The sequence below is a fragment of the Solanum tuberosum genome, unplaced genomic scaffold, assembly GCF_000226075.1.
Source record: "Solanum tuberosum cultivar DM 1-3 516 R44 unplaced genomic scaffold, SolTub_3.0 scf00473, whole genome shotgun sequence".
Lineage (NCBI taxonomy): Eukaryota > Viridiplantae > Streptophyta > Magnoliopsida > Solanales > Solanaceae > Solanum > Solanum tuberosum.
In genome coordinates this window covers 151,438-165,987 of record NW_006239391.1, presented here as the reverse complement: position 1 = coordinate 165,987, position 14,550 = coordinate 151,438, and the positions used below count along the sequence as shown (strand labels likewise).

Here is a 14,550-nt window from a genome sequence, read left to right as displayed (position 1 = left end):
TCGAGAAAGATAAAGAAATTATTAAGTCAGACCGGCAACTTTTTTTTTTCCTTTAAAATATATTCAATGATAAAAACAAAAAGTTGGATTTAATTATTTTTAAAAACTCTACATATCGAAAATTTTTGTAAATTTAAGTGTAAAAGAGTAGATTTCCATATTTTTGGCAATTTATTTGGGTCTAAAGTAGAATGGTAATATTTCAATGGGTGGTAGAAGGAATATTGCAAGTTTATGAACCTAAACTGATAAAAAAATAAGTTGAAATGACTGAAACACACGTTTTTTAACTTGATTTTGTTTGCTAAAAGAGAAGCTTCTGGTGCATCAGTGATTTGAGAGCGAAAAATTTAAGACAGTTCAATTTCGTCCTCCAGATCTAACGCTAACCATATGAACACTCACTGTAAAGAGCAATCGATTCATTGATTGATCAACTGGAAGTGCAGAAAATTGGCTAAGTAGTAGTAGTAATATAGATTTAGATGAAGCTATTGAAGCTTGCATTTGCAGTTGCTTTGGCTTCTGGACTCGGAGCTATTCTCATCTACATCATTGGTGTCGCCACTCCATGTGCGAAATGATGCATTTACAGTTTCGTTGTGCACCGACTTGTGAATGTGAATGAATTGACATATTTTGTTCGTTTTTGTTTGCAGATGGATCATATCATTTATCTGATGAGGATTTGGAGGCGTTACACTCTCTACAGTCTGGTTTCCAGAAGTGCGTGGTGAGTTGAACTTGTAGTGGCTTTTGGTTATGCGATTTCAGTTTTGCTATCGAATTTTTTTTTCATTGCTCTAGTTAATTAAGCTCTGAAGTAGCTGAATTGCCAAATGTCTAGGTTAATCTCTATTTTGTGCACTTTTTTAGTTACTGCATTGTGGAGACGCTAGAAAATTAGGTTTGATTGGCATATTTCTGTTTATTTACTGCTAGCTTGGATCTCGGGTTGTTAAATCTTAGTGTGTAATCTTATCTAGCATATCTAAACTTGTCTGATTGAACATCCTTGAACCAGGCTGCCATAGTTAACTTTTACCTAGTTTTTCATTTTAAATTATGCTACAAAGATCAGGATTTGCTGCTTGCTCTTGTAGCAGTGGGATAATCTTAGTCAAGCTGAGGTCAGTGTTTGTTACCTCTATTTGTATATTTTCTGATATCATTACTTTTTAGATGTCTGTAGCGTTCCTTTTTGTTCAAGTATATGGAATAGCACTCTTTGTAAGTTTAAGATGAAAGCTGAAGAACATTTTCTTGCTAAGGAAGCAGAACTTTTCATTAATGGCCAACATCCACACACTAAGGCAACGTGCCATTGCAAAAAAGAAATAACCAAGTCTTTACAATCAGCTTTGCTGTACCGAGTCTATGAAATCTACCAGACTATTCTCATGATACATAATGCAATTTACACCAGAGAGCTAACATACTAAACCCTTTAACTTAAAATCACGTACAGTTACAGGCTTTCCTTAAAAATGTCTTTGGTTTCACAAAACCTAAGCAATGTTGGCTGGGATTCTCCCCCACATCCTCTTCAGATATTATCGTACTTAGTTCCATACCCACGACAAATAAGTTTTCAAGTGACCTAGAATCACCATTCAACTCCAAAAATTTGAGAAAAGAGTACCCAAAATTTGGATGCCACTGGGAAATGCAAAAAAGGTGTTCATTGTCCATTTATATGCTCCACACATGTAGCATTTGCTGCATAATTTGCAGTTCTCTCCTCTGGAAGTTCCTCTGTATCAAGCTGGTATCATGCACCATTAACCAACTGAAACAACCCAATTTATAAGGAGCTTCGGTCTTCCATATCATTTCCGCGTCCATTGTAAATCTGAGTCCAGTTTTGGTGAGACTTTGGTAGCAAGACTTCACAGTGAACCTTCAGCTACTGATAGCTGTCCAGACCAGTGAGTCGGGACCATTTGAGATGCACTAACCTGCCCCAAATCTTGTTGCTGTATTATCCGTTTTTCAATTAACGCATTCCTTCTAAAACCAACAGTCTGGTCATTCCTAATTCTGCACTAGCAATAGTTGCTTCTCTCTCTGCTGCAAAGCTAACTGGATCTGTGTACTTTGGCTTCAGGAGAAGTTGAAAAGATTAAGAATATTATTTTGTGCAATATTTTCATAGTTATGCCTTTTCCCCTTGGCATCTTCAGTTGCAAAAATAGTGAGATTACTTTGTTCTGGTTATTATGTTTATGGTTTATATGTAAGGCCTGAACGGAGATTAGTGTGCTTTAGCTAGTAGATCTTTGAGATTGGTTGAAAGCATGTGCCATCCTACATGTTTGTTGTATTAGCTAACTGGAAAGTGATGCAGAGTGCAAATGGATTAGGTTTACAAGCTGCAAGTGGCAGGGACTATTGCGAGGTTATAATGAAGTTTCCTGGTGAAACAGTACCAAAGTGGGTAAGTTTTCTTCGTTCACTGGTCCCCCCGCCCCTCCACCCTTTCTTGCCACATAGGAATATAGGGAAACTATCGCAGCTACCATGGTAGTTTAATCTTCTTCATCATCATTCAAAGCATACAGATTATTGCCTAATTCTCTTTCCTGCTGGCCCACGTGATTTCCATGTCACTTGATTCTTATTTCACAAATTGGGGAACTCACAACTAGTTGTTAAATATCCTCAGCTAGTACTTTAACCACTTTTTTTTTTTGGTTTCACTTATAATAGAAAGATCCAAAAACTGGAGAACTTGAGGGCTTGTCATATGAACTGAACTTATGTGAAGCTGTGGCTACTTGGGAACAGGTCAGTAAGTTTTTCACACGACTACTGGATTAAATTATACTATTTGTGTTACTATTGAAATAAGGTGTTCTGTTTCTCTGACATGAGCATTTGCTTGAAGCTGGCTTACGTAAAGTTTACAGCTTGCACCTTATTTTACATACTACAATTGATTTAAATACAGTGGGATGATTGCTAGGTGAGGAACAGTACCACAGTACTCACAAAGGAGTACATTGATGCCCTACCAAATGGATGGGAGGACTATGCATGGAGAAGGATTAATAAGGGGGTACTTCTGTAAGTGTGATCTCACTCTTAACCATATGATTGTCGATATTGTTGGTACTACCACTCAGAAGTCCTTATATATGTAAGTGCATAATTAGCTGCATAACCATGATTGGAGTGATTAACTTTTGCTTCGAAAAGTTAATGTAGACACTCTCTTACTGCATTGCACTATGTTGATTGTTGCTTGCCTTTTTATGATATATAATTGGAATATACTATATGATCTTGCAGCAGAGCGAAATATATACTTGTTATATCGTTCTGTTGTTACCTTTTAATGCTTATAAAAGTTCTTCAATCTTTCATGAATTATTTTACAATTAGCGTGAACTTCAACTTCCTGTAACTAAAGAATCTGGTGTGGGTTGTTGATTTTTGTGGAGTATCACTTTTCTGGTGCAGGAACCAATGTGAAAATAGAACTCTTTGCATGGAGAAGCTCTCTCTAGTACTTCCAGAAAGACCACCATTATTTCCAAGGCAGTATAGTCGATGTGCTGTTATAGGCAACTCAGGAGATCTTCTTCAAACAAAATTTGGTGATGAGATTGATAGCTATGAAGCTGTTTTCAGGGAAAATGGAGCACCGATACAGGTTTTGCAAGCTGATCAACTTCTCCTTTTCACTTGATTTTGTGTACCCCCTAACACCTGCCTTCTTTATTGTTTTTACAGAACTATACAGAATTTGTGGGCACGAAAAGCACATTTCGCCTTCTGAATAGGGGTTCTGCTAAAGCTCTTGACAAAGTAGCAGAGTTGTATGGTATTGGCACAATTCCCACTTTTGTAGGGCTTGATCTTTCATTACGACCATGCTAAATATCTTAAATTCTACAGAAAGAGGAAAGGAGGTGTTGATAGTCAAAACAACTATACATGATATCATGAACAAGATGATTCGGGTGAGCACTTTCTTCTGCATTTGATATACACAGACGGACTAATAAAATACCCCATTGTTTTGCATGAAGTGTATTAGCATAGACTATATTAAAGAACTATCCACCAGTGTAGGAATTAAGAGAATATGGTCCATTAATAAGATAATGAAACAACTGGAATCTTAAGTTTTGCACTATTTTGGAAATGAGTGTCATGTATGTTGCATAACTACGCAGAAATTCTGTAATGTGGAATGTTAACACAAGTATAATCATAACACTGACTGTAAATCCCAAGCTGACTTTTGTGTGCTTTTGTTTGGGAAGGTCTATCTACTAAGCCAAATCTTGGTGAGTTATTTCTGATATCTAGTTTGGGAAGACCTTTTCCCTTTCGTAACGAAATAAAAACCAGAATTTTGGTTTGGCTGTCGGTATACTTGAAATAGTTCCTGCACTATGTGTTGCTTGTTATTCTATAGCTAATGTATCCACTCCCAAGTGTCTTTCCCAAACTCTATATATCTTTGGCCATGTGATGCAATAAAGTTGTTTCTCAGGCAGACTGGAAATTATAGTCTGTTTGGTAGTATATCATTTGTTGGAAGATTCTCAACTCAGTGTTCTGCATCAATCAGGTTGTTTCAGACAGACTGGAAATTATTTATTTACACCTTCCTGCTTGGTATGTCTTTCTGTAGGAAGTTCCCATTCTCAACAAAGTATATCTCATGTTGGGTGCATCCTTTGGTTCAGCAGCAAAAGGAACTGGACTGAAGGCTCTAGAATTTGCCCTCTCCATCTGTGACACTGTCGATATGTATGGTTTTACAGTTGATCCAGGCTATAAAGAATGGTAAGATGAAGCTAAAACAGCTTATGGTAGATTTTTTTTTTCTAAATATTTCTAGAACGTAATCATTGCATTTCCTTTCCTGCATACCTGATAATAAAGTGTTTATATCATCACAGGACCAGGTATTTTTCAGAGTCTCGGCAAGGTCATACACCTCTGCAAGGGAGGGCATATTATCAAATGATGGAATGCCTAGGGGTTAGTTATAACAACTCCTATAAAGATGCTAATCTGTTTCTTTTTCCCCAAATGATGAGGGTCTTCATTCCTGTTGAAATAGTGCAGTATGAGTATCATTGCTTAAGTTGTTTAAATAAGTCCAAGGGGAGGGAAGTTGGTCATACTATGAAAATAATATCGTTAACCACGTACTTCAATTGTCAGAAAAGAAAGTAAGCACACTTTCTTTCTAGAGAGAGCACAGAGATCACAGATTTGCCAGTAACACACACTCAGAAGTACAGACAGTGCAGATACAACCTGGAGAAACATTTACACAATACTCCTAAAATAGACAACTAGAAACTTGAAATATTTACATCATACATAAAATAGAGACAACTAGAAACATATAGATTTTAGACCTTATTCCTAACATAGAAGCTTGAAAACAGTCATAGGACAGCTAGTAATATATCACTTGGATGCTTCCACTTCCAGCTGTTGTTGCTTTTTCTCTTTTAGGGTATAACGTTCTTCATTGATATATTGCAAATCTAACATTTATCAATTTTTTAAAGCTTATAAAAATCCATTCTCCAATGCGAGCCGATCCAGATCGTGTTGTGAAGTGGTTACCCAGCCGCAGCACAATCACTGCTGCCCGAATTGCATCAGAGAAATTGCTCAGGTAAAATGACTCTGTTTCTTTCAGCGGCAATAAACTTTATTTCAACTATCAAGAAAATCCACATCCCAATGTCGTCTCAAGTCTCTTTGTTCAACAACCTTATATAAGCTCGGTTTGCATGCCTGTAGGAGGGTTGGAGCTGGATCAACCAATCTTTTGGCTACATGTTCCATAATCAAGAAGCAACAGAGAGGAAATGATGTGGACATGTCAAACCTCAGAAACGCAGCTGTTGAACATCAGAAATATGTAAAAGGCACTACAATGTATCCTTTGGAGCACAATCCAGGACATGGCCAACTCTGCACAGTTCCCAACAAGTTGATAGTCAGAAAACTGAACTAACATGAATTCATTACACCAGATTTCAGGGTTATGCTGTGAAAAAGCCCTGCGTTCTTTGGGAAGATGGTCTGCCAACTTTTTCTTTTGGTGCATTTGTTGACCATTCCACTGTCTTCAGAATTTGCGTGCTTGGTACCTGAATGTTTTGCTCAAAGTTGGTTTCAAGTTTTGTTGACAATGCCTTGTCACGTCCAAGGTTAAGGTGGCTCTTCTCTTGCCAAAAAATTATACAGCGGAGTTCTCTTTATATTCATGTATTCTTTTGGCGGCTTGTATGGGACTAAGATGATGTCTTTTAGTTAGTTTAGCCTTTTCAAATGTAATCAGCAACCGGCTCTTTTCTCGTGTTGTTGGCTTTAGCATATGAAATGAAGAAATCAAGCGCTAATCAGCATTTGTTATGGATTAGAAAATTTAGCATCTTTATCCATTTAATTGATGGTGTCATACTGTCATTCAACAACAAAATTTTCATCTTGAGATATAATACTCATATTTTTTGGACTCTTCCCGCATTTTTCTTTCCCTTGCCTTTTTCAGAACATACATCATTGGAGTTCTTCAACTGTATTTTCAATTAGTAATAGCAATGGCTCATACAGCTTCTGATGTATACAGTTGGGAAAACATCTAAATCCTGTTCTGAATGCGAAACCAGAAATGATCCTGGTTACCCTTTTTATTTTTCATAAAATAATCCTGATATCCGGGAATGAGAATAACCATGCAATAAAAGTTTCTTAACTACCACAATGCCATTTTCTGGCAAATGAGTATTTACATCCTTGCAAACTTGATTCTTACATCTCTTTACAAAATTTAGAAGAGCCGATGTTACATAATTGGTCGAGCATGATTCAGGTTCTTTGGAACACAAAATCTAAAAGATAAATACACATTTGGTCCAGAACATCAAGAAGCAAATTCAAGATGAGGTGAAAGCACATAGCATAACAAAACAAAGTGGCATCTAAACAATCAATTCATTAGTTTGGATAAGAATCTCAAACATTCTGAAAATCCACATATGTGAAAAGCAGAACTCTGAAAATTTATCTGTGCTTGTTTCCATTACAGGCCTTTTATTTAGATTTTGAATGAAGTATCCTGAATGTGGAGCAGGTAATGATTACAGAATAAGCAACAACCTATCAGAAAAGCTTGCTTTTGCTGATATTTATCACACTGACCAGCAAATTCTCTCTTCCAAAGCCTGTCAAAAAATAACCAAAGAGAAAGGAAGCTTGTCCAACCAAAATTTCTGCCACAAAATGAAATTCATCCAAGGAGGTTTGGGAGGAGGGGAAGGCAGGGGAGAATGCAAGAAAGATGTAGTGGGTGTGTTTGCACTTTGCACCCAACTGTCAATGTCAGAGGTGCGGTGGATGCAAGAGGTAAACCGCATACACTGACCTAAAATCCTAAATCTGTCTCAAGAGGGAAAGGGTTGGCTAACATCTTAATTTTGGAGAGGACAGGCCAGTCTTTTTTTTTTTATTATTATTTATAGGCCAGTCTTTGCATACACATCTGTTTGCTTGCGGTTGTCATTCCAGGGGGAAAGGGGACAGTGGTATTCACTTCACCATCTTGTTGTCCTGCACTACTTGGTGATGACAAGCCATGTGATGGTTAATAAATGACATTCTTGATAAGGAGACAGACCCAAGCTCATTTTCTAAAGAAGCATTTCAGAGACATCAATATATGCAACTCAGAATGCTTTTGCAGGGTTGCTCTAACTAAAGTATGGTGTAATTCATCATTCTATCCAAGAGTTCCACAGCAACATTTTCACATGGCGATGTGGATGTGTCCCACTATAGTTTCATTTAAGCAAGATATCTTTGGGATATTAACCGTGAAGCTTAGAATTCACATCACCATTACCAACTCCTAAAACTTAGTAAAAAGTTAGTAAGTACCACACATAGAGGTTCATATAATTATGATCTTAACAAGGACATACATAAGCATAAGAACACAGGAACTACAAACCAATTATAAGCACATTCTCAGAGTATTAGTGTTTCGGAAACAACCTCTCTTAGTCTCTACCTTACCTAAGGTAGGGGGTACGATTTGCGTACCCCCCTCCTCCTCCCCAGACCCACTTATGGGATCACAGTGGGTATGTTGGTGTTGTCGTTTCATAGTATTAGTTGCACACTAATGATATAGACCTGACAATGTAGCAAGCAAGTCCATAACCAAAATTCTACAGCATCATGTACAGAATTGGCTACTGAATTAACACTAAGCAGACATTAGATAATGGCCTAAGGGAAAGTGTTTTTTTTTTTTGGGATCATGGACATTAGATAAGGGCCTAAGGGAATGTTCTCTACAGTTCATTGCCATCATCAATAAAATTATTTTACCTTATAACAAAGAAAATGTTCTCTAGAGCTCCTCGTGCTACAATGAATTGAAGATACAATTCACAACGCTGCAGGTACTCAAGAAAGGAAAGGATGCCAGTGTCTCAGTCCAGGTCATTTGGGAAATAGCAGCAACACACATTAAGCAACCAAATAAGAGTTGTGGAAGCATAAATAAGATTGTGAAATCAGCTTAAATAAGATTGTGAAATCAGCTTAAATAAGATTGCGAAATCAGCTTAAATAAGATTGTGAAATGAAGATTGGACATAAAACTTTATTAGGAAAACTAAAGGAGTAACTAACATTCATTTTCTTGAATGATGCTTCTCTATTTTTTCTGGTCTCAAAAGTTTTGATCTATTTAGGACCAAATTAACAAAGATGTTACCAACAGTAAGAGCACTGTACACTTCACAGCCATTGCTAGTATATCAGAATTGCATCTGAACTACAAAAAGAACACAAAAACTGCAAAATTAGAGGTTAAGCTGCAAGTAATGTTAATATCTGGAATGATTTCAACCATAGGCTTACGCAGCTACAAAAACCTTAAAGGGATACCTTTTCCCTGGTAGAAACTCATGAGAAACCTTTATTGAGGTTCTGAATTGAGCAATACATTTTCCTTCGCGATCCAACTGCAGTGATTCCCATATCCTTTAGATCCTCCAATGTTAGCATTGGTAAAACCTCATCATCAACCTCATGAATCTCAAACAGAGAGGCATACTGACCAAGTCCCAACTGGTTCAGCCATACCTTAATCCCATTCCTCTTCCAATCTCGGGTCTCTGTATCAGTTGGGCCATCCTCAGAAACCCTAATTGCCCTCTTCCTACTATTCACATTATCAATTCTCCTATCAATGTCAATAGTACTCATGTTCACATTATCATTAGTTTTGTTATTGTCATGGGAATGAACTGGGCTGTGTTCATTATTCTCCAAATCTTCGACATCAGTACTGGGCATTTTGTCATCTTTTTCACTATCATTAACTTTGGGAGTCCAACCCGACCTCATCTTCTTAGTCACTAGCCCCTTCTTAGATTTCAAATTCCTAATCTTCCAACTACCAATCGTAACATCATCCAAATTCGCATCCCCGACATCCTCTTCATCAACATTACTCCATTTTTTCCTAGAATTGCTACTTTCATTAGGGTTAGTATCAACAAGAGTAAGAGTTTGATTACTTGATAAGTTTGTACGATGGCGATTATTCTTGGATGAGTCCTTCCAGAGAGACTTGGGTTTCCGTTGGTCGAAAGAAGAATGGTCATCGCCAATGTCGCCTAACCTGACGCTGGGTCGACGGTAACGCTTGGAGCCGACGTTGTCATGTGCCGCCATTTCTCCGCCGTCGTCCGGTGATTGATGGTCGGACATCGAGATTACCGGTTAGGGTTTGGGGAAGAAAAATGCGCACATTAAGGAGTAGGGTTCGATTTTATATATATATGAAAAGGAAGGTGAAAGAAGAAAGATGGAAGGCAAAATTTATTTGAGTTGTTTGTATGAAAACAAAGCGAGGGCAGGCAGAGAGTGAGAAACCTTTGGAAACTTCGAAGGAGTGGAAGATGGATTATATATATCTTCTAGATGCATGCCACGTATGCAGGATCATAGATTAGACAATAGTGGGTTCCATATGTATGGCTGGCTCCATCACCGATTGCATCTTTTCTCATTTATGTTATTTCTCCGTTTTATTTTACTTGATTTGTATATTAAAAGAAAAATTATAATATTGAGATCGATTTTCTAAAAATATTAGAGTAACAATAATTTTGATCGAGGGAGTATTTTTCCTTCTTTTGACAGCTCAATATTTAAAAAAATACACAAAATTTGCTTAAACTAGTCCTTGATTTTAAAAATAATGTTGGGAGGTTTTACTACTCCCTCTTCTTGTTCAAAAACAGTGTTTCGGATTTGAGCTCTGGATATAAAATTATCTTTAATAAAAAAACGTTTTATTCTCTAAAGTGGAATTTTTTGGGCCAAATCTAAATTAGTCGGGTCAATACTTGATGGAAATGAAAATGAAAAGAGTGGTTATGGTGCCAGAGGCGGATGCAAAGTGATACTATCACCATATCGGGTTCATCTGAATTCAGTATTTTTAAGGCGGAGTATAAAGGCATTGTGTTGCATTAGCGGTTTAGTACCACTTAAAACAAAATTTAAATATCTTTTTTGAAAATCAGAGACTTGTTTGAGAAACAGTATTTTCCCCTCAATATTCGTAATTATGCCCTAAAACCTTTGATTAGCATAATGCCACAACAGTAAAGTGAGACTGGTTTTAAGCCTTTTTTGATGTCCTAATTTCCATTTTCTATTTTTGCCAGAGGTTAGGTACATGCCCCCCTCTGTTTTTGTGCAACTTATGTTGGAAATTATAGACATGGTTGGGGTCAAGCCAAACCCCCCACACCTAATAGCTTTAAGCTGTGATGGTGATGGAGACTGGTTTTAAGCCCTTCACGTTATTAGTATCGAAGATTAACAGTCACAACTATGACACTACAATTTCAATCCTTTAAATACATAAAAGTTTTTTTATTTAATTGATTAGGCATCTCAATAAGATTTACATGTAATTAAAGTAACTTAAATATTTTTAGCAAGACATTTAGAAAATTTCATATAGCCCAAGTGAAATCATCCAATACATTTCAGTTCAACAAAATGCAATTACACGAATTTGTACGAGTTATCACACTGAAATGTTTTCCTTCCAAGTTCTGTATCAGGTATGAGGCCTTGCCTCTACAAAAGAGAAGTTTGCTACAGCTGATGAACGATCAGTGTCTTTTCTTTGCGTTTCCAGCACTTGATTTAGCTGATGGACTAAATATAATTCGCACGAACAAATAGACGATGAGACCTAAAGAAAAATGGGATCCATACTGTGCAAGCAACTTCTGCACAAAGAAAACAACTACCATTAAAAAGAGATTTTCACATCAACTTGGCAAACAAAATATTAACCGAGAAATCTTTGAGATTGTGACACACAATTTGAAACTCGCTAGATAATGGGCCTGCCTCTCTACTCTGCTCTATTTAAATACAAAACTTTTGTTTCCGGCAGTGTTCAAACACATGACATATGCCTAACCACACATAACGTGATGTGCTCTTACCACTAGACCATAGACCGGGCACAGGTAATTGATGTATATTTTTTTTTCCAGGGGAGGACTTTCTTGATCACCTCATTCAGATTAAGATGTGGCTAAAGTCTCTCCGATGGTAGCGTATATTACGCTCGAGGTCTCCCAGCCTCCTGTTATACCAATGTCTATATTTCGTTTTAGGAATAAGGTAAATTTAATTGCTAGCATATATACATCAATTTCTGAAACAACTTCCCCTTACAAACTAACAGGAAGGTACTTATTAGAACCTTACTTGCTTTTTCTGTTTCGTGCCCGTGAAACTGATGAGAGATTTTGATTAGTGAACAAATGGAATAGAATAAAGAAGAGGTCTCAAGTTACCTTTGCCTGAGAGTGACCAGCCAGTCCAAAACAGCCCGATTGGTAAAAGAAGAAACAATCTTTAGTCAGAACAGCAAGAAATGTTTACAAAACAATTATAAGGAAACCATATCTCATGCTTGTGTTAGGAGGGCAAAGTTACCAAATGTAATTTGTAGGTAACAGTTTTTTCTGCTAAGGTTTCTAGTGCAGGAACAGGGGTGGAATATGCTACCTGCAAAATAGTCAACACAAAGCAAAAATAGAGTTGTGAAATAGAACGGTGAAGGCTCAAGGCTACAAATAGGTTCTTAACAGATCTTCTACTAATCAAACCTGTAGTTTTGAATTTGTAGGGATGCGATAGGTTATGACAGCAGGTGCACTATAGTAAGTTGTTTGCACTTTGGATTCCAACTCAAAAGTGTGTGAAACATGAGAGCCACTGCCAATCACATACAACAAAAGAAAAATAGTGAATTAAAAAAACAAACTAGAGCAAGATTTGAGAGGCTAAAGAAACAGGATGTGAATACAAGTTTTGGATTATACAAAAGGTTTCACTTACGCATCAAGTTTTTCCCATGAATTGGACGTGTTTCCAGCCACGAAATCAAATATTTCTGTGGACCAGCTATCATCAGTAAGATTTACATCATATATAGCACTGCATAAATTCAGAAAAGATATATGAAGTTTCTTCAGATAGACTAAACTTATCATCCTTCCAAAAAATGTTTAAAGAACAGGACCTAGTGGTAGATATGCATCATTACAACCACAAATGCACACCCACTCAAGTAAACTGGCATACAATATCAGCCAAGTATCCTTTACTACAGAACATGACATGTGGGAAATTGATCTGTGGTAGGTGCTGCATACATGTTTAAAATTGTAATAGGAGAACAATATGAAACTATGTAAATTAAGTAATGCAGATCGACAAAGATCATAGAATGTAGTGTAAAATGAAAATATGTTTATCCATTCGAGAGAAATATTTTATGAATAGTCACAGCTCAAATTCTCAAGTACAACTAGAAAGAAAGATTACAGAAAAGAAGATGTAGAAGTGACTATTGACAAATTACCAGAGCCCTAAGACCGTACAACCTCCAAAGCAACAAATGATGAATTAGTAGAGCATGTAGGAATACTTGTTACTTGGAAAGCATAGCTACACCAAAACAAAATATTATACTGATCTAGAGTACTTTTTACTGCCTGCAATTCAACAACATGATTTACCCCTGCAAGTTTTATCTGCTGATTTGTCATTTCCATCATTGTTTTTGGGTTCAAGTAGCAAAAATATGACAAACACCCATGAAATGCTTAAAGGAATTGGGATTCAGGGAAAACCATTTGTACAAGCCAAGGGAAGAACCCAAAGTTTGACTGGTACGCCGAAATATGTTTTCCTTGATAAAACTATTTTCCGTTATTTGGTTCCATATGATTTCTCCAAGGACAATATTTTCTTTCAGAATAGAAAAGTAACTTTCATCACTTATGTATGAAGGATCCCTTTCCCATTCTTACTTCCTATCTCTTGCTTCAACCATCACATATTGTTGTTCTCAACCTCTACAATTCAAAAATATCACCGCCATTCTTGTATGATATCATCCACCTATTATGATTATCACATGACCTCCTTTTGTACTCACCAAAACCTTAGACCTAAAAACAATCTAGGAACGTTTTTTTATTTTGATGACTGTGGTGTCTTGGTCACCTTTCACGCACCTCGACTAATTTCAGAGGATATGTTCCACCTCCCACCAGCAAGTGGTATCGCAAGTGGTATTAGGTAACTCTATCCACCAAGGTTAGGACAGATGGAAAGAATCACCTAGTGTTTTTTGTCTCGGCTGAAAAGACCTGCGTATTGAACCTAAAACCTCACGATTCTCAACCACTTCATTGGCCAGTATTTACTTCTCATTAAAATATTGTAAAATCATAGCATGTCCAATTTGAAAAAATGGACATGGACATCATAACAAATCATAAAATGTCTTACAATTTTAATTAGAGTGACACAATTCATTCAATCAAGCTAAAAAATTCGGAAAATCCGCAGGAAAAAAAAAGATGACCAAATTGGTAGATACTTTTAGCACTAACGATTCTAGCTGAGCAATGACTGTAACGCATTCAGAATCGAAAAATTGAATTGATCCCCAATTTCTCTGTGAAATTCACGGTCTCATTTTAAAGGTTTATAACAGGATTTAATCCATTCTACTGTAAACAAATAAAAAAAATCAGATTGTTCGAACAACAAAAAATGCAAGCTATAAGGAAAGAGCAAGGAGTACTGACAGAGATCCATGATTATAGACGTCAATGGAAACGGAGACCCGTTCGGTACCGGATTTGAGTTTTAGGAGTGAAGCCTTCTTGTGAGCCACCACAAACGGAGTTTCTGCTGCCGCAGTTAAAGAGGAAACTCCAAAAAGAGCAAAAATGGTGAAGATTATCAATGGTGCTGTCGCCATTAGGAAATGTTTTGGAGGAGATGAATATGGAAAATTATATAAACGTGGAGGAAAGAAATATATATATTATTAGGGTATTGGAAAAGAGGTCGATGTCAGAAGTGGGCTTTTAGCGTGTGTTTGGTATGATTTTCCAATTTTCTCATGTTTGGTTGGGTTAAATGTTTTGGAAAATG

The 14,550-nt window shown here is 36.8% G+C and overlaps 3 protein-coding genes across 4 annotated transcripts; 1 reads left to right on the top strand and 2 right to left on the bottom strand.

Annotated features, from left to right (window-relative positions):
* Positions 1-299: 299 nt before the first annotated feature.
* LOC102595415 (sialyltransferase-like protein 2) lies at positions 300-6,490 on the top strand. Its single transcript, XM_006363910.2, has 12 exons — positions 300-573; positions 660-733; positions 2,348-2,437; positions 2,710-2,787; positions 2,966-3,066; positions 3,463-3,655; positions 3,736-3,826; positions 3,901-3,965; positions 4,646-4,800; positions 4,917-4,998; positions 5,541-5,650; positions 5,779-6,490. Exons 1-12 carry the CDS (start codon positions 486-488, stop codon positions 5,993-5,995), a joined length of 1,344 nt encoding a protein of 447 aa, XP_006363972.1. The 5' UTR covers positions 300-485; the 3' UTR covers positions 5,996-6,490.
* A 436-nt stretch (positions 6,491-6,926) lies between these two features.
* Positions 6,927-9,921, bottom strand: LOC102594751 (uncharacterized). 2 transcript variants are annotated; one of them, XM_006363908.2, is made up of 2 exons: positions 8,941-9,921; positions 6,927-8,827 (listed from the first exon to the last, which is right to left on the bottom strand). In XM_006363908.2, the coding sequence occupies exon 1, from the start codon at positions 9,766-9,768 to the stop codon at positions 8,959-8,961; it is 810 nt and encodes a 269-aa protein (XP_006363970.1). In that variant the 5' UTR covers positions 9,769-9,921; the 3' UTR covers positions 6,927-8,827; positions 8,941-8,958. The 2 variants fall into 2 exon arrangements, with proteins under 2 accessions (XP_006363970.1, XP_006363971.1); XM_006363909.2 differs by having other exon boundaries at positions 6,927-8,822.
* Positions 9,922-10,985: 1,064 nt separating this feature from the next.
* LOC102594422 (translocon-associated protein subunit beta-like) lies at positions 10,986-14,420 on the bottom strand. Its single transcript, XM_006363907.2, has 6 exons — positions 14,199-14,420; positions 12,436-12,534; positions 12,204-12,312; positions 12,031-12,102; positions 11,889-11,894; positions 10,986-11,309 (listed from the first exon to the last, which is right to left on the bottom strand). The coding sequence occupies exons 1-6, from the start codon at positions 14,372-14,374 to the stop codon at positions 11,190-11,192; spliced, it is 582 nt and encodes a 193-aa protein (XP_006363969.1). The 5' UTR covers positions 14,375-14,420; the 3' UTR covers positions 10,986-11,189.
* Positions 14,421-14,550: the final 130 nt, after the last annotated feature.